Here is a 20,959-nt window from a genome sequence, read left to right on the forward strand (position 1 = left end):
GTATTAGTATACTCGGGTATTGTCTCTATGTCTTACCTTGGCCATGGAGTCTGGATTAAATGTATGACAGATGTGGAGCCATAGCCTGAGTTTGGAGGGCTATGTATTTCAGTTTCAACATAATTTCATCACTAGGCTTTAGGCTGTTCTTACTCATACATCGGTGTGTCCCATCTGATGTTTCTGCAGTGCCTGGAGTTCCTTTGTTTCGTACAAGCCCTAATCAAGTTAAGGGGGGCAATGTTCTTATCCCCCTAACTGTCTGAGGAAAGTGAGAAGTTATTAGGATGCCAAACCTATACCAGTGGAATAGAGAAATGTGTAGCCAGGCTTTTAAAATAATAAATAGTATTTGGGTGGTTGTCTTTAATTACAGCATTTACAGATGGAAAAAAAACATTTCTAATCTTCAGATCTAAATGGATGACTCAGAGCATGGGGAAAGCATTGTCATAAAACTGAGCACAAGAATGATAGGACATTGCCAATATCAGAGAGCAAATAAGATGCAATATTTACAAATCATAGGTTAGGAAACCAAAGGAGTATTATCATTTACTTGCACCTAATACAGGCAGAAACCAACAAAAGAAAAGTAGAGTGTTATTGAGTTGTTTAGTACTAAAACAGCCTGAGGTTTTTAGTAGCTGTATTTATGGAATCTTGTTTTTGCTGCACATGAAAGAGTTTTACGAAGAAAAAGACAGGATTTAGTACAGGCTTGCCTACCCTCCCGATTTGGTCGGGAGCCTCCCGAATAACGGGTGCCGCTCCCGACCCCCCGGAAAGGCAGACAAGCCTCCCGGCTGACGCCTACCGCCCTGACTACTAGTAAAAACCACCGCAGTGGGGGGGCTGATGACGCGAATCGCACTGGATCGCGTCATCGTGGCTCCGCCCCCTGCTTTACAATGTCATTTTTCGGGCATTGTGAAGAGGGGGCGGGTAAACGATGACGCGACCGTGCGGTCACACCCCTGGCCCTGCCCCCAGAACAGCATCATAGACCGGCCACGCCCCCCCCCAGAATGCAGGCATTCAGCTCCCTCCCTGGAGGAGGGTGCTGAATGTCGGCAAGTATGCTTTAGTACCCACACAAAAGCAGTTTAATCCTTTACTTATTATATACTGCACCCATACATATGATCTAGTGAATACATTTTTTTATGTGATTTCTCATGGGAGGTGCACCCTAGAATAAATATCACATGCAAGATAAAGTGGGGCACTCGGGTTCAAATCCAGGTCACGGCACCACTGCTTTTTGAGTGCCCCACTTTAGAACACTACCTCTTTATCTTGCACCTGAAGGAGTTTGCTTAATAAAAATATCAACTCAAAAATAATTTGATTTCTAAAACAAATTGGATGAATTGCTTACTCTTTCATCAGGGTCCCTATCTTTTAGTATGACCCAATGGTATAGTATATAAGGATCTGTTACCGACATAAAAGTGAAGCAGTATAGTGACAGGTGGTAGAATATAAATGACCTCAGACTGTATAGTGACAGAAGGTGGTAGAATATAAATGACCTCAGACTGTACAGTGACAGAAGGTGGTAGAATATATATGACCTCAGACTGTATAGTGACAGAAGGTGGTAGAATATAAATGACCTCAGACTGTACAGTGACAGAAGGTGGTAGAATATATATGACCTCAGACTGTATAGTGACAGAAGGTGGTAGAATATACATGACCTCAGACTGTAAAGTGACAGAAGGTGGTAGAATATATATGACCTCAGACTGTATAGTGACAGAAGGTGGTAGAATATATATGACCTCAGACTGTATAGTGACAGAAGGTGGTAGAATATATATGACCTCAGACTGTATAGTGACAGAAGATGGTAGAATATATATGACCTCAGACTGTATAGTGACAGAAGGTGGTAGAATATTTATGACCTCAGACTGTATAGTGACAGAAGGTGGTAGAATATAAATGACCTCAGACTGTATAGTGACAGAAGGTGGTAGAATATAAATGACCTCAGACTGTATAGTGACAGAAGGTGGTAGAATATAAATGACCTCAGACTGTATAGTGACAGAAGGTGGTAGAACATAAATGTACTCAGACTGTATAGTGACAGAAGGTGGTAGAATATATATGACCTCAGACTGTATAGTGACAGAAGGTGGTAGAATATATATGACCTCAGACTGTATAGTGACAGAAGGTGGTAGAATATAAATGACCTCAGACTGTATAGTGACAGAAGGTGGTAGAATATAAATGACCTCAGACTGTATAGTGACAGAAGGTGGTAGAATATAAAGGACCTCAGACGGTATAGTGACAGAAGGTGGTAGAACATAAATGACCTCAGACTGTATAGTGACAGAAGGTGGTAGAATATAAATGACCTGACTGTATAGTGACAGAAGGTGGTAGAATATAAAGGACCTCAGACGGTATAGTGACAGAAGGTGGTAGAATATAAAGGACCTCAGACGGTATAGTGACAGAAGGTGGTAGAATATAAATGACCTCAGACTGTATAGTGACAGAAGGTGGTAGAATATATATGACCTCAGACTGTATAGTGACAGAAGGTGGTAGAATATAAACGACTTCAGACTGTATAGTGACAGAAGGTGGTAGAATATATATGACCTCAGACTGTATAGTGACAGAAGGTGGTAGAATATATATGACCTCAGACTGTATAGTGACAGAAGGTGGTAGAATATATATGACCTCAGACTGTATAGTGACAGTGGGTTTTAGAATATAAATTACTGTAATACAGATTGTATAGTGACAGAATATAAAGTATGTCAAAAGCACCAGAAAATGGAAGATTATAAAAATATGGATACCCTAAAACAGGGTTAGTGTTGGTCCTCCAGCAATGTTGCGAACCAACCCTAGTGAAGTAGGCGAGGCGATGCCTTGATCGGGTGATTCTCATTATCATAGCCCCACTACTGCTGCAAATAGCACAGCAGGGATCACAGCCATCATGCTGACATGAAATACTGTATGTCACTTGTCACTTTTACGTCCAAAAGTATGCCCTCCAGACAGAACAACACTTGAGGTTAAAAATGGAACAAACAAACAAACAGGAGAAAGGCATTTTACAAAAACTTTGTTATATAAAACATTTTTTTTATCATTTCAAATTATTACTGGAAATTAATGCAATATCCTTTCATAAAAATAAATAAATTGGTGTGCTGTTTAGAGCTCATTATGTCCTTACTGGAAAATTGTGACTGAAAAAAAATGTTTTTAGTTTTTATTTTATCCTCTTTACAAGTTTTTCAATTGTGGGCACACTTTACGTCACATGTAAATATTTCTATTTCAAAAGTTCATGGGGAACTTATCCAACCTCTGAGCACTTTTATAAAGTGTACATGATGGGTAGGCAGCCATTTTGTATGCTGAACCAAAATTCAGTTTAGTGACAACCCTGAGGCACAAAGTGACATCACTAGTGAACTGACAGGTTGCATTCTCATGAATACTAATTCAACCAACAAAATGGATGCCAGGTACACTTTACGTTCTTAATATTACAAACACAAATATATTTTCTGCAGAGTCTTTTTGTCAGGAGTCCTGAGGGAACTCTCATAGATCTTCTTTCAAGTATTTACTTCCTTGCAGGTCCTTTTTCTTATCTTCTTGTACCAGCCAGGTATAATACATTTTTATGGGGTCAATGTTCCAGTGCTTGTGAAACGATACTGGGACTTGGTGAGAAAGGTAATCCTTTGAATAGTCAACAGGCCGTGCCTAAAAATATAAACAGTTATTGTTCCGGTTACTGTGCATACATAATCGCTGACTGTTTACAATATCCTGGCTGGTTCTTAGTGGGAATGCACCAAAGAAAACATTTGTAACGTTGATCAATGGTTTGCGAGGGGTTTTAGCCCATCTACTGTGCACATGTGTACAAATGTACAACAAAGACACATCAGTAGTAATTTGCATTTAAAACTAAATTTGCCCACACACATAGCGATATTTTACCCGATCTGGACGATTCCGACACATTGGAACGACAGATCATGTAAAATATGGTCAAATCCTGACTAAATCGTGAGTCCCCACTCACGATCACGATGCGATGCGCGTCCCCGCTGGTCGCACATCGCATCGTCAGATCTGCCGTGTAGTAGGGCAGATCTGACAATCTAGGAGGCGATGCACTGTGAAAGTCTGACTGCAGGAGAGATCGTATGAAGATTGGACACCAAATCGTGTGCAGATTGTGTGCTGCAGAGCTGCCGGGGAGAGTTTCAAGGGAAATCGTACACATCGGCTGATCGTGTGCACATCGCTGTGTGTGTGGGCACCTTAAGAAAAAAAAAAAAAAGAAGTGTAGTTTTCTGTTCCAAAAGAAAATGTCCTTTTAGCTGCCCTTGAATTAAAACCCCAATCTTCCTTAGCTGTGCATAATTCATGAACAGTATGGGAGACAAAGTTGTCGAAACCACTCCGCAACATGACTGCCCTAATGAAGGTTCAATAAACACTGTGAGCCTGATGTAGAGATTTACGCTAATGCATTTGCAACTGAGATCTCTTACAGAATATGCTAATGCCTTCCAAAGATTACCCGAGCATAGGGACACCCAATGCTGCCTACTCATCCAGTGACGCAGTCCAAAATTCAAATAGGGAAAACACACCAACTGCCATTTCAAATGCTGCCAAATATGGATGGCCGGAACTCACTGGCAGTTGGTGTGGCTCCCCTATTTGAATTTTGGACTGCGCTGCAGCCCCACCCCTGGAGCCTCCACTGCTCATATGTGTCCGACGATGTGCAACAGCGTAAACTTCTACACACATCCCCCAGTCACGCAGCATGTAAGTCAAGTCTGACCAGCCGCAATTAATGCAGCTCTCCCGACATACAGAGAGCACTCATGCTGCGAAGGAGATCACCTCCCTGAAATACCCATCTCTCTCTGTGCAATTTTGATCTGCATCTTAGAGCTGCAACCATGGGGTCATGTGCGCAGTGTAGCACAGACTGAAAATATTGTCCGCTTGCTTGCGTAATCAAGATTACATGCAGCTCTGAAAACAGACCCTATGGTTTTTATTAGATGAAGCATACAGTTTCTCGCAAACATATTAGTAAAGAGTCACATGCTCATATAGGTTTTTGCAACATTAACCTAAAAGACACTACTGCCTGTCCCCCAAAGGGGCACTTCTTGCGATGATCAGCAGACTACTCATGCGCAGCATAAAGCCAGGGGCACCGAGAGGGGGGGGGAGCAGGTACTAATTGCCCGGGCTTGCTGGAGGGGCCCGGCGGGGGTCCGGGTCCGCTCCCCCCTTCCTTACATCATAGCAGCCCAGCACACACTGCTGTGTGCTGGGCTGCACTGGGAGCCTGCTTGCGGCTGCTCAGAAGCAGTCACAGCAGTCTCCTATGCCTGTGGGGGGAGCGATCAAGCTGATCGCACCCCCCACTGGTTATGCGCCGGTCTGAGGGGGCTCACAGCGCCCCCCTCGCCAGGGCTCAGTGCCGCAAATGTTTTTTTTTTTACCTAAGGGGGCGTGGCCATGCCTCCCACAAATAGGCCACTCCCCATTTTACCCGGGCCCGGCACGGCTCTTGGCGGGCCTGCATAAAGCAGCTGCAGACTGTACGTGCACAGCACCATGCCTATACGCCTTCAAGGAGGATACAAGAGGGTCTTCCATCTCTCCTTGTGTGACCGGTGTTTCTGGGCGGATGACTTGCAAATGCACAGAAAAGATCTCTCTTATGGGAGTGTCATGGTAATGCTGTAGCCGTAATGCAGACTTGCGTGCTTGGTTGCGGCATTGTGTACGAAGGAGGGACACGTGCTTCTGGCGGATACTTTGCATTCAGCATGTGGCTGGTGTAAGTGCTGATACAAATGAGGCCTGCTGTGGCTGCAGTTAGAATGCTGGTGGGTAATGTGACCATGTGCATGAAGTTGTACAGACACTCAAAGAAGCAACAGGTATTAAATCTGACACCCGTGCGACTCCGAATTAGACCCTATGTCTAAAAAGAGAGGATATGTTTTTATATGTTGCTGCGATGGGTCTGCCACACCTCCCAACATGCTGTCCTGATGAATGGGGAGAGCAGGGTGTGCACCACATGCAACGGGGTCGTGGCCAGTGCTTCCGACACACCTGACTGCTTTGTCCCATTTCCTGCCTTTTTCAGTGCTGCCAGAGATACTGGTATCTTCAAATGTGATTAATTGTTGTTGGTTTAAAATAAGTATTAAATATAATATACTTGAAAAGTATTAATTTTGGTGATGACCGGAGAGAATGGCGAAGATGTTACAAGTGAGGTTCCAGTAATGTGTGTGAGTAGCACTTAGTGAGTATAAATAATCATGGAATCACACTTTATGCAAACAAACAGACAGACCAATTTTATCTTCGTGAAATAGGAAAAAATTCCTCATTGGTACAATTTGTAAACCACAGGAGGGGGTGGGACAAAGAAGACACCGAAAAAGTCCAAGATGAGTAATCATATCACAATCCCGATACCACACCAGGAACAACAAGGAATAAGGAAAGATTCCATTCAATTTAAGATTATTAACCTCTTCAACCATATCCGTACAGAAGCACAAACTTGCTCCTAAGGGACTTTCATTCTCTCCAATCAATAGTCTCAACGGGTTGCAATGGGAAACCAATTTACGTCTTTTTGGATGAAAATTATTATTGGATCATTTTATGCCCAGAAAAATAACTCTGAACTTTCTCTAATCATATCCAGCTCAGAATCCACCCTCTCATGTGAAGAAGAAACACTTCAGATACTGGATGAACTATCTGAGGAGACCATTGGCCAAATGTAATAGGGTGAGAGTTTAGATAATGTGAAAACTCGGCCAATGTAATAGAGTCCGAGAATATGCAAACTCACATGTTTTTAGACTCAAAATATTCTCACTATTTAAACTCTCATCCAGATGTTTTCCCATTTTGAAGATAAAACTCAACCAATATTAGTTTACTGCTAAACGCTCACATTTTCTAAACTCTCACCCTATTACATTGGCCCCATAACTAAAGAACCTCAAAAAAAGAACTATCTGTAAGAAAAAAATCTAGCTTCTTTCCACTGGACAATACATGCTCAGGGGTGCACGTATTCATGAACCTAGTGAGCAATGACTTGGACAATATCCAATGTAAAAGTAGGTATCGTTATCTGAAAGGCAACCTAAACCGAGGGCTATTAAGGAATTGAGAGATCTGACAGTAGGGATCATTTAACCGTCTGACAAATGAGAGAACATGGCGTTATGGCCCAAACACGTATATATAAGAGGCCCTTAGGCAACTGGAGGACCCCAAGGTCAACTTTAATCCAACAGACAATTGTGGTATCTACTATACCAGGCTGTCGGACAAAGCACTACACAATAACACCATCAGTAAACATGAACATCTGACTCCGAACATTTTACATTCTTCCTGAAGTCCATAAGAGCCTGACCAATCCACCTGGCAGACCTATAGTCTCAAGGATTGGAGAACTATCAGAGAAGGCAAGCACCTTTGCGGATATCCACTTGAGGAAATATCTCCTTGGATCATCATCATCATATGTTCGTGACACATTAGATGTTTTGAAACAATTACATGATGTCAAAATGGGAGAAGATGATCTCCTGGCTAGTCTTGACATGGAATCCCCATATAATAGAATTGAACAAGACCTAGGTATGGCGGCAGTAAAATACTTTCTTAGCATGGATGACTTCCAAGAATTTCTATTGGAACTTCTGTATTTTATACTACACAAAAAAGTCTTCAAATTTAATGACCAATTCGTCTGGCAAGTGAGAAAACCAACAATGGGGGCAGCCTGCTCCCTGACTTACGCAAATCTATTCTTTGGTGGGAAAGTGAAAATAATGCCCACCACACAAGACATGTAATCACGTGGATGAGATACATCAATGATATTCTGGTGATATAGTATGGGAAGGCAGCAAAAAGGCTCCGAGGGAGTTTATTAATTCCCTCAATCAGACAATCTCAACCTGAAACTCACACGACATAAGTGATGTGAAGATTAAATTCTTGGACCTCACTATCTATAAGGATCATAACAACATGATTGCTACAGAACTCCCTAGAAAAGAAACTTTAACCATCATTCTTCTTTACTGCACTAGTTCTCACTTTGCTCCCCAGTGGATAATATATCTAGAGGAAAATGTTTAAGATGGACAGAACTGGTCACAAGATAAGGTATTCCAAAAATAAAAGCATGGAATTGGCTAAATCTAAACTAAAGGAGTTAGGGTACAGCATCAGATCAATAAATAAAGCACAAATCTCCCTTCTCAAAACCAAGCGAGAATCCCTTATCTTTGAAACTAAAACAAAAATGGATGCATCTAAAATTAGATTTGTGGGTAACTTGAGTGGAAAGGAATACAAGACATTTTTCTGTCAGACTTAGATCTAGATCCAAAAAATTAGATAATAGAGCCTCAATGAGCTGGATAAGGGCAATGAATCTTCGGGATCAGCTGGTCCAAAGTCACTTTTTGAAAACCATCTCTGAAATAACCAAAATAACAGGAATGTAACTACATCAATCAAAACAACATTCTCTACATAGAAAATGGGCAATCAAGTCAAAATCAATAATTTTATAAATTGCAGAACATCTGGTATTATCTATTGCATAACATTCCCATGTGAGATCAAATATGTATGTATGACTACCATCATCTTTAAACAAAGAATTCTTGAACACACTGGCAACGTTAGAAATGCCTCCTCTGATCTGTTGAAGATGAAGCAAATCACTAGAATCGCCAGACATTCCCACGCAACCTTTAAGGCAATGAGATTTTTTGACTTAGAAAGAGTCAGGCTCGGCCTCAGAGCGACATCACCAAAGAACTGTTGAAGAGAGAGAGTCAATGGATTATTAGGCTAGGAAGTATGTCACCATGTGGCCTCAATGAGCAAATCAACTACAGTATGGATTCTTTCTACCTACTAGAAAACTATAGATATTATAATTGCTCCTTAATCACTATTTTCCTGTCATTATATTATTCATTTTATCCAATTATAGGCTCCAGTGGTGTAACTAGGGTATTTGGAGACCAGGGCAAATTGAAAAATGGAGCATCCCTCTCTGTGCGTGTGCCGAAGGCACGCACGACAAAAATGGGTGTGGTCACAAGGGGCGTGGCCACTTAAAATGGGGCATGTCAACATGACACACACCCCTCTCTTGTCACTCTGAACATTCCTTTCCATTCCATATGCACCTTAATGCAGTGCCCTTTATACAGTACCCCCTATGCAGTGCCCCCAGTAGTGGTCCCCCTTATGCAGGCCCCCAGTAGTGCCCCTCATACAGTACCCCCAGTATGCAATGTCCCCAGTAGTGGTCCCTCTTATGCAGGCCCCCAGTAGTGCCCCTTATACAGTACCCCCAGTAGTGGTCCCCCCCTATGCAGTGCCCTTTACATAGTGCCCCCAGTAGCAATCCCCCCTATGCAGTGCCCCAGTAGTAGTCCCCCCTTATGCAGTGCCCTTTATATAGTACCCCCAGTAGTAGTCCCTCCCTATGAAGTGCCCTTTATATAGTGCCCCCAGTAGTAGTCCCTCCCTATGCAGTGCCTCCAGTAGTGGTCCCCTCCAGTAGTGCCCCCAGTAGAGGCCCCCCCAGTAGTGCCCCCTCCCGATGCAGTGCCCCAGTAGTAGTCCCCCCCGAAGCAGTGCCCCCAGTAGTGCTGAGTAAGACACACAATTAAAAAAGACAAAAATACACTTACCTGAATGCATGCTACCGCCGCCGTCTGCACCTCAATCCTCACAGGCAGGCGCGCTCTGCATTATGGGAGAGACGTCATGACATCACTGCTAATGAGAGCCTGTCTGACTCTCATTGGCTGCTGAACACATACATCGCCGCAGCGCCGGCGGCGACCTGTGTGTAAATGTGTACTGCGACTGCACTCACTGCAGCCCCCCTGCCCCCGGCTGGCGCCGGTCCAACGGCGCCCACGGCACGAGTCCCAGCGGCCCTGCCCTAGTTATGCCACTGATAGGCTCCACACCTAATGAGACATGGACACACATATGCACCAGTATACACTTACACCAATACACTTATATAGTTTCTATACAAGCAGTTATTACTGCTTTATATGCACCTGGTGTGTACTTAGGAGACATATAATATGCTATACACCGAGACTAATGTCCAGTTAATCTTAAGGAAAGTTACCTTATTATGCTTTTAATTTAAGAAGCAGACCATGCACTCATTTAATTTAGTTGTTAGATGATCCATGGCCCATTGCAAACATATACTTACCATTTGAGCATCTCCTGATATGGATATTAACCGATAACTTTATTCCTAGTACGCACCAGCAGACTGATGATTAATTTTATTTGCAACAGCTGTTTATCTGTGTGCGACTGAGTCTCTAAATCTGTATACGAAGTGCTACAAAGTAGCGGCCACAGCTTATTTCATTCCAAGTTCCATTGTGGTTTATATACAGACTCAGGTGCACACAGATATACGTGTCACATATCAAATTAATCAGCACAGTCTAACACCGATGCATCCTAAAGTCGCCTGACGCTAGCTTGCTCATGCCAGGGAAGTCACACTCCCTGGCATATCAAGGCTAGATGTATGAGGACACATCTGTAAGTACAACTCTGCCTACAGGGGAGGAGTTTTGGCAATGATGACATCATAACTGATGCTCAGTTCTTCTGTACAGAAAAATATACAGAGCTAAGCGACGGGAAGAGCCTATAAGGGGAGAGTCAGAGTGACATAACAATAGCCCCCGCGATGGCTTGTAGGGCGCGATAGCGAGGGGACAGTGTTTATGCAGATTCCATGTGGTCTAGGAGTCCGCATGGAATCCATTGAAAATGTCACTCCATAAATGGCCACCGCCTAGGAGGAGACAGATGCTAGAGGTCCTACTTGACCTCTAGCGTCTGTCAGGGAAGCACAGCGCCCATAGCGGTACCTGGAAATGCCAGGAACGCTGGCGCCGCCGAGAGAACAGGAAGCTGCATCTTCAGCAGTGAAACCCCTGACAACAAACATGAGCCCCCGTGATAACGAGCACTAAACTACGGGCAACAAGCATGGTAACCCATAGCATGAAACCCCTGGCAATGAGCATGGAACCCAGAGCATAAGACCCCTGACAAGGAGCAGGTAACTTAAAAGTAATCAGAAGCTTTACTGTGGGGCATAAAATGGTGTCAGGGGTATAACTGAATGTGGCATACTGTGTAATGGGCATTACAGTGTGTGGCATAATGTGTAATGGGCAGTACGGTGTGTGGCACTTGTGTAATGGGCATTAGCATACTGTGTAATGGGAATTATGGTGTGTGACATGTGTAATGGGCATTATGGTGTTTGGCATATTGTGTAATGGGCATAACGGTGTATGACAAAATATGTAATGGGCATTACGATGTGGAATAATGTATAATGAGCATTACGGTGTGTGGCATAATGTGTAATGGGCATTATGGTGTGTGGCATATTGTGTAATGAGCATTACGGTGTATGACAAAATGTGTAATGGGCATTACGGTGTGGAATAATGTATAATAAGCATTACGGTGTGTGGCATAATGTGTAATGGGCATTATGGTATGTGGCATAATGTGTAAGGGGCATTACAGGAGGAAAAATTAAAAATAATGTAAACTGTCTATAGGGGGTGGGGAGGCAATTGCCTAGAAATGGCCCTGTATTAATTTTACCAAAATGCCATGGAGGGGGCGCCAGAAACTTTTTTGGCAGAGGGGAGCAAAATTTATAGTTACGTCACTGGAGAGTCCCTTTCCGCCATACTGATAACTAGGGATGTGCAGGCTCGGATAGGTTCGAGTTTGCACGTGGAGTTCGGATTTTTCCCTCCAAAAAAACGGAACTCAGAACGAGGCAAAACGTCATCTTACATGGACGAACATCATCATTCCTGGACAAAAGACCAGGAATGATGATGTTCGTCCATGTAAGATGACGTTTTGCCTCGTTCTGAGTTCCGTTTTTTTGGAGGGAAAAATCCGAACTCCACGTGCAAACTCGAACCTATCCGAGCCTGCACATCCCTACTGATAACATACCTTGAGAAGTTTTCCCCCACTCCCATATAATACAGTATGTGTAGACACTGGTTTAATATTTCCTTACTCATTTCCTTTTTATAAGGGTGTTTCCACACTTATGGACCACCCCATATATCTGTGTTCACCTGAGTATGTATATCAGGGATGGGGAACCTCAGGCCCCCGGTATCATTTGGTCTGGCCCTCTGAGCTTTTTTCAGCTAGCCTCATTTGGCTAATAGGGTGCCTACAATAGCACCCTGCAGCCAAAATGCATGCAGCAGTGCCACCAGAAGCGTCCTTGGGATGCTTCAGACGGTCACACTGCTGCCCTTACAGTTCACAGGCATCCTCAGGATGCTCTGTGCATTGCTGTAATCACCGGCGATTGTGGGCCCTCCCCTGTGTGACATCACACAAAGGGGGTGTGGCCTGCACTAGGCCCGCAAATAATGTTATATATATAATGGCCCTCGGCAGAAAAAAGGTTCCCCACCGCTGATGTATATGAACCACAATGGAACTTGGAATGAAAAAAGCTACGACTGCTACATTGTTGCACTTCGTATACAGATTCAGAGACTCAGTTGTACACAGATATACAAGTGTCGCATATCAAATTACTCAATAGTCTGCTGGCGCTTCCTAGTCGCATCACATTGCAACTTAGATGCATTTTCGGTAAAAAAGATTCCTGACGCTAGCAGAGTCTCATGTAACCTGGTGCGCCCGAGAGCACGCTGCTTAGTGTGACTGCCACAAAGCTGTTTAAGGAAACATCTGTATTTTCGGAGTTTGACTGCGGGAGCATTCCCTATGGTGAAGAGTCCCGGGTTGCAAAGAGGGATCCTTCCAAATTCTTCCACCCCTGTCTGGCTCCTTCCACTGGACGCCGGGGCTTTGTGTGTCTGCGTGATCTTCGGATCAGCTGTCTTCGCACCAGAGCAATGTTGAATTGCACCAGTGAACTTGTACACATGAGTTGGATACTTAATTAATATGGACTCCTAAGTGCTATTCACACACATTATTGGAAACACATTTGTAACATTTTTGCCATTCTCTCCGGTCATCACCAAAATTAATATTTTTTTAAGTATATTATATTTAATACTTATTTTAAACTAGAGATGTGCAGGCTCGGATCGGTTCGGATTTTCCGACAAAGTTTGGATATTTCCCACCAAATTTTGTGTTTCAGAGAGAGGCAAAATGTCGTTTTTCATGGACAAACATCTTTGAATCCATGAAAGATGATGTTTGTCCATGAGAGTTGATGTTTTGCCTCTTTTTGAGACCCTAAATTTGGCGGTAAAAATCAGCACTTGGCGGGAAAATCCATCTCTATTTTAAACCAACAACATCATATTTGAAGATACTAGTATCTTCAAAAGATCTCCTTGAGAATATATATTTTAGTATTTTTTCTTGTTCACTATTTTAAATGAAATTATTAAAAGTTGGAAAAAAGAGTGCCCCCACAAAGGAGTTCTGTCATTTCTGCTCCTGCCAGAAACGGTCCCATAACAGCACCTATGAGTTGTAATTTCACCATTAAAACATAATAAACATAAGTCATCTTACCTGGTGAAAAAGAGGGCTGTGAGTGACAGTTATGCCCAGTCCGCTGGCACACATTCCAAGCACCATATCATCAGGGGCATCATTGCTATAACACCGACACTTACTGCCTAGAAATTCTCTCACTGCCTCTCTGCTGAACACCATTCTAGGGAAAACACAAGAGAAAACCATGAACATACATTTCATGATTACAGACTTTGGGGCAGATTTAATTAGCTGTGAAAAGCCGCGTTTTGGTGTATCGTGCCACATTAGGATTGCGTATTGTGCAATCCTATTGCCGATAGACAAAAACCGGCACACTGTTTTCACCATCTCAGAGCAGGTGAAAGGAATGGGCAAAATCCCTATTTTTAGCTAAAAATGTGGGGACAGTTCAGAACCCCTTGGACACTCCCCCTATTAACTAATTCGGCAAAAATATATTTTTTCATTAGCTTAATTAGGCCAATAATGAAATGACAATTTTGGGGTGAAAAAAATAAAAGTGGTGGAAAAGTAATTTAAAGTACTTTGGGGGGCTGTATGATGGGACAGGTGTTTTTAGGATTGCAGGTGGCTGCAGCAGGTGTATTTTTTAATTGTTTTAAAACTGCACTTTATTGACACAAAATTATGCAAGCACCCATTTGAATGTACCCCCCAATTTAACTACAGCAATTATTTCCTATGTCAGGCTTTTTATGGGGTACAGACTGATTTGCCCATAATGTACTTTTCCCTGGTTTCACCATGCGCAGTTTTCCCACATATGTGTCTTCTCATATTTTGTAATAGGACAGGGCAAAAAATGAGAGCGCGCTTTGCCAAAAGGCGCAAAAATACTGCACCAAAACACGCGAATAGTATGAAGACTTCTCTGGAGTTAAGTTTTCGTTTTATCATGGCTAATTGAATCTGTCCCAATGACTGTAAATGTTATTGCAGAGTTTAATGAACACCTGCCTTGGAATATTTATAGATAAAGAGCATTAAATTATATGTACACACATCCTGTTTTATGAGGGATCCAATAACAGGTTTATATTGTATAATATGAATATAAAATTAGCCAGGCATGACCATAGTTAGCACCATGAAAAAGCTGTAACTAGAATGATCAGTCAGTGCCTTACCGGGGCACGTTAGCTCCATAGGCAGGCCTAGCTGCTCCCCACCCCAACAAGGGACATGATGTCACATGTGCTGCAAAGAGGAGGCTGGGAGCAGTGTGTCCTCATGATGCACCCAAGTGTCTCTCAAGGCACCCCACAACGTGAACACAGGTGCTGCAGTAGCAGCTACCATGCAGCACCGGGGTTCTGGATTAAAGGTTGATCGTAAAAAGGTCAATAAGCATTAGGTCGACACCACATTTTTGACATTCAATAGGTCGACAGACAATAGGTTGACAGGTACAAAAGGTGGATTTGGCAATGGTCAACACAATTGTTTTTGTTAGGGTTAGGCACTAGGACGGATGGTTAGGATTATGCAATTACCCTGATAGTTAGGGTTAGGCACTAGGAGGGACGGTAAGGGTTAGGCACTTACCCCAACGTTTAGGGGTAGGCACTTGGAGGGACGCTTAGGGTTAGTTACTAGGACATATGGTTAGGATTATGCAATTACCCTGATAGTTAGGGTTAGGCACTAGGATGAACAGTTAGTGTTAGGCACTTACCCTTTTGGTTAGGGTTAGGAACTAGGATGGACGGTTAGGGTTAGGCACTTACCCCGACGGTTAGGGTTAGACACTTACCCCGACGGTTAGAGTTAGGCACTAGGAAAGACGGTTAGGGTTATGAACAAGGGGGGACAGTTAGGGTTATGCACAAGGGGGGACGGTTAGGGTTAGGTACCAAGAGGAGGCTTAGGGTGAAGATTAGGGTTAGAAAAAAATTTGACAACCATTATTGTGTTGGCCATACCCATGTTGACCTTTTTACTCTGTCGACCTACATCCACGACGACATTTTGTGCGTCGACCATTTGGTGTCGACCTATACACTGTCGACCTTTTCATTGTCGAGCTAATGAACCACACCAGCGGCACCGGTTGCACCACGCTTGCTACTTCCCTGTGATCAGCATTTGCTTAGAAATAAGAATCTATCATTAAATGAGTTTTCACCTATGGTCAACTTAACTGGAATCGGTATGGAATCCCAGCTTCCGCATGGCCGGCAGTTCGATTCCGGCAGCCCGACAGATCAGCAGAAGCCCGACAGCGCTGGAAATCCCGATCGTCCCTAAGGTAAGTATAAACTAACCTAACCCCCTAACCCTCCTTAGGGGTGCCTAACCCTAACCTCCCCCTCAAGTGCCTAACCCTAATCCCCCCCTTCCCCGCTGCCTAAACCTAAGTCCCCCTAACCCTAACCTCCCCCCGGGGGTGCCTAACCATAACCCCCCCTTCCCCTAGCCTAATCCTAACTCTCCCGGGGGGGGGGTGCCTAACCATAAATCCCCCCCGGGTGCCCTAAGCCTAACCCTCCCCCCCGCGGCTTCGATATAGACGCCGGTCATTTATCTCACGCCGGGATAAAGCAGCCGGGATGCCGGTTGTCGATATTAAGGAAGCCGGTTTCCCGACTGTATACCACTTAACTGAACTGGTTTGGACATGCCATTGTACAACCTCTGCCAAACACACTGCTTTATCTTTTTTGACTTTTCATCCGCTAAAACCTTCCTTTATGCTTTTCTTACATACAGTATGACACCTTTTAAATCAAGACAAGCAATTACTGCTGGGAGAGGTAAACGTAAATAATAGCAAGTTAATAAATATATAACACAGCAGATAAAATATGAAGCAACTGTTCCCAGCATATAGTATTCAAAGCAACTGGCCCTCATTGGGGACAGCTGCTTCATATATTATCTACTATAGTACACTTTTTATTATATACATTTCCCAGACCCAGTTTTTTTTCGTATCTTTTGTGAAAGTTATTTATCATTTAATTTTATTTGCACTGGTCTAGAACCGAGCTAACAAGTATGTGATGTTATACAGTGCCACAGCACACATTTCCATTTATCATAGCATCGTAGCATCCCCTTGCTGTTGCTGGCTGCTCTCAGTTATCAGATGGTGTTAAAACTTACTGCGGTGTGTGTCCAATATCTTTGCGGAGGGGTGGGTGTGACTGAAGGGAAACAGGGCAATCACGTGTAGGATAAGTGTGCTGTGGGGTGTAGCCGGTATTTTGGGCTACTCAGAGGTGAACATACGGTGAGATCAGCTGATTTCAGACCATGAATAGGGCTGGTGCGATTGTGTGCAGGTAGTGATGCCGTCTGCTGGTACAAGCGGACAGATAGGCGCGGAGCTCTGCATTTTCTCTCAAGGATGTGGCCAAATTAGGCGCATACAAAGAAATAAATTAATGTTGTACAACCATTTCAATAATTTCAGTTACAGATGGGTCCTCATATACCAAGCTGCGAGACGCATGGCGTGAGTGAGCTGCGCAGAGCAGTGTAGCATCTTTATTGCATCTTTTTCTCTCAAATATTCATCTTAATCGCATAGCACCAAAACCGCTGCATGGATTAATAGGATATGCAACAGTTGTATGTCTGTGTGTGACATATTAAGCAGAACATGGGATATGTTCCCGTTTTAACAAATATGCGTGGTTTACAATGTGCACCGGCCACTTTTCGTGTTTTGTGTTTTGGATCTGGATCTTTTCTTCATGTTTTGGATCTGGATTGGTTTTGCCAAATCACCCTTCCGTGTTTTGGATCTGTATTTTTTGGGAAAAAAGCATAAAAACAGCTAAAATCACAGAATTTGTAGGTTTTTCTGTTCCTATGCTATTAATAACCTCAAGAACAGTCATTTCCACTCATTTCCAGACTATTCTGAACACCTCACAACATTGTTTTTAGGCAAAAAGGTTGCACTGAGGTAGCTGGATGACTATGCTAAGCGACACGAGTGGGCGGAGTGGCACTGCAGTGGCAGACAGGATGGAAGTTTGAAAAGCTAGGCCCCAAAGAGTACATACTGCAAAGAAAAAAAATGCAAGATGGAATTGTCCTTGGGCCCTCCCACCCACCCTTATGTTGTATAGACAGGACATGCACACTTTAACAAACCAATCATTTCAGCGCCAGGGTCTGCCACACGAGCGTGGCTGAAATGATTGGTTTGTTTGGGCCCCCACAAAACAAGCTGGCAATTAATATGTCCCTGCACAAACTGGCTCTAAAGAGGCAAGATGTTGTCCTCATCCTCCTCATCCACCGATTCCTCACCCTCTTCAGTGTTGTGTACATCCTCATCCTCACAGAGTATTAATTCATCCCCGCTGGAATCCACCACCATAGGTCCCTCTGTACGCTCTGGAGGCTGGTCTTCCTGGAAGAATTGATCATTCATTTTGATGAACATCATCTTCTCCACATTTTGTGGAAGCAACCTCCTACGCCTTTCTCTGACAAGGTTCCCGACTGCACTAAAAACTCTTTCGGAGTACACACTGGAGGGGGAGCAACTCAGGTAAAATACAGCCAGTTTGTACAGGGGCCTCCAAATTGCCTGTTTTCCCTACTAGTACAGGTACGGACTGTCTGACATGCCTATTTGGATGCTGTCACCGATGTAATCCTCCACCATTCTGTCAATGGTGACAGTATCATATGCAGGGACAGTAGACATGTCAGAAAATGTTGGCAGGTCCTTCAGTCTGGACCAGATGTCCAAACTTGATCCTGCCTGCCTTGCATGACCGCCAGCAGGTTGCTTAGGATATAAGTTGTTTCCTGGCAGCCCCAGTTGCGGGAGAAAATGAAGAAGGAGCTGTTGACGTGTCACGTTCCACTTCAGCCCACAGTGTTTTCACCAGCAGGTCTTTGCACCTCTGCAGGCTTGTGTCGGCTGGAAAGAGAGACACTACGTAGGCTTTAAACTTAGGATCAAGCACGGTGGCCAAAATGTAGTGGTCTGATTTCAACAGATTGACCACCCTCGAATCCTGGCAAGTCCCACATACCGAGCGGAATCACTCCGTCTTAGCTCCTCCTTCACTTTCTCCAGCTGCTTCTGCAAAAGCCTGATGAGGGGAATGATGAGAAAATTCTGCACCACCAAATTTATTGTGTGAGCAAAACATGGGATGTGCTGGAATTTGCCCAGATGTAATGCCCGCACAATATTGGTGGCGTTGTCAGATATCACAATCCCCAGGAGAGTCTAACTAGGGTAAGCCATTGGGCGATGATTTCCCTCAGTTTCTCTAAGAGGTTGTCGGCGGTGTTACACAGCGTAGCCTGCCTTGGAACAAGCTGGCGTTTCTGAGATGCTGAGACTGGAGACGCTGCTGTTGTTGCTGCGTAAGGCGATACATCTACCCAGTGGGCTGTCAAAATCATATATTCCTTAGTCTGCCCTGTTCCACATGTCCATGGTTAAGTGGACATTGGGTACAACCGCATTTTTTAGGAAACTTTTTCTGACGTCTCTGTACATTCTCGGTGTCGCCTGCCTAGTGAAGTGGAATCTAGACAGGATTTGGTTGGTACCTCCATCAATTGTCTAAATCCCACTGCACTAATGGCGGATACTGGACGCACGTATAACACCAACATAGCTGTCAAGGTCTCAGTTTTCCGCTTTGCAACAGGATGACTGTTGTCGTACTTCATCCTCCTTGCTAAGGACTGTTGGAGGGTCAATTGCTTAGTAAAATAAGTAGTGGTGTTCCAACTTCCTTTCTGGGATGATGAACGACTCCCAGTAGCAACAGCAGCAATGGCAGCAGTAGGCGTAGCAATGCAGGATCCTCCGGAGGAATCCCAGATAGGAGAGTCAGTCATGCATGGCCTGCAGGACTACTTCCGATCCTGACTGAAGAGGAAATTGATGAGGGGGGAGTTGACAGTGTGGTTTGCAGGCGCTTGGATACAACAGGAAAAAGGGATTTATGTGTCCTTGGACTGCTTACAGTCTTAGCCACAGTTTCTGAACTTGACAGTAACTTTTTATGAACGCACTGCAGGTGACGTATAAGTGAGGATGTTCCTAGGTGGTTAACGTACCTACATCTACTTATTCCAACTTTACATATGGTACATACGGCGAGACAGTTGTTGTCCGGATTTGGATAGAAATATTTCCAGACCAAAGAGGTGGAATGTCTGGTCTTCTGCCCTGGCATGACCGTAATGAGCTTTTTCTTCCCACGGTCAACAACTGTCTCCCCCAATGCCTGATTTAAACAAACCACATCACCATCAGAATCCTCCTCGTCAACTTCCTCCTCAGCGCCAGCTACACCAATATCCTCATCCTATTGTACTTCAACAGTGACATTTTCAATTTGAATATCAGCAACTGGACTGCGGGTGCTCCTTCCACCACTTGCAGAGAGTGTGCAAATGGTGGAAGGAGCCATCTCTTCCCGTCCAGTGTTGGGAAGGTCAGGCATCGCAGCTGTCACCACACTTGGACTCTCCATGGGGATTTGTGATATCTTCTTAGAATTAGAACCCTCAGTTCTTTGCTCTGCTTTTGCCAGCTTAACTCTCTTCATTTTTCTGGGAGGAGGAGGGCTTCCATTGTCATGTGAAGCTAAACCACTAGTCATGAACATAGGGAAGGACCTTAGCCGTTCCTTGTCACTCCGTGTCATAAATGGCATATTGGCAAGTTTATGTTTCTCCTCAGACAATTAAATTAATTTTTTAAGGTCATTTTACTGAACTTTGGCTTTTTGGATTTTACATGCCCTCTACTATGAGAATGGGCATCTGCCTTGGCAGACGTTGATGGCATGTTATCGTCTATGTAATGACTAGTGGCAGCAGCTTCAGCACTAGGAGGAAGTGGTTCTTGATCTTTCCCTATTTTATCCTCCAAATTTTTGTCCTCCATTTATGTGATATTGATATGTGCGGCTAAGGTGCACACAAACACAGAAAAAGACATATGATTTATCTGGGCACTTGGGGTTACACCACCCTTCAACAGCCAGCCCTTGACTTATGACACAGGCACACGTTTGACGCTGCTAGTTTGTTGATGCACGTGCGGCCAACGCACACACAAAAATATATATTTTTTTGCACTTGGGGGAGCACCCCTGATGGACAGAGCACCCCCTGGACAACACTACAGAACCCCTTTAGGACTACAGTGACACAGGAGCCATTGAAGCCCCCCTCTTCTGTCTGCACACAGCTCCTATGGACAACACAGCCTTTATTGGACAAGAGCACTGCACAACATAGCCCAGCCAGCCCCTATGGACAAGAGCAG

At 43.9% G+C, this 20,959-nt stretch overlaps 1 protein-coding gene across 4 annotated transcripts in view; it reads right to left on the reverse strand.

The window, feature by feature from the left end:
* Nucleotides 1-351: 351 nt before the first annotated feature.
* Nucleotides 352-20,959, reverse strand: part of B3GLCT (beta 3-glucosyltransferase) — a 410,530-nt gene continuing 389,922 nt past the window's right edge. For all 4 annotated transcript variants that reach the window (XM_088460254.1, XM_088460251.1, XM_088460252.1 and 1 more), the window contains 2 exons: nt 13,708-13,852; nt 352-3,756 (listed from right to left, as the gene is read on the reverse strand). In XM_088460254.1, the coding sequence (XP_088316380.1) occupies nt 3,592-3,756; nt 13,708-13,852 (310 nt within the window). In that variant the 3' untranslated portion in view covers nt 352-3,591. The remainder of the gene's footprint in view (nt 3,757-13,707; nt 13,853-20,959) is intronic.

This window comes from Taudactylus pleione, unplaced genomic scaffold (assembly GCF_031769625.1).
Source record: "Taudactylus pleione unplaced genomic scaffold, aTauple2 ptg000043l, whole genome shotgun sequence".
Classification (NCBI taxonomy): domain Eukaryota; kingdom Metazoa; phylum Chordata; class Amphibia; order Anura; family Myobatrachidae; genus Taudactylus; species Taudactylus pleione.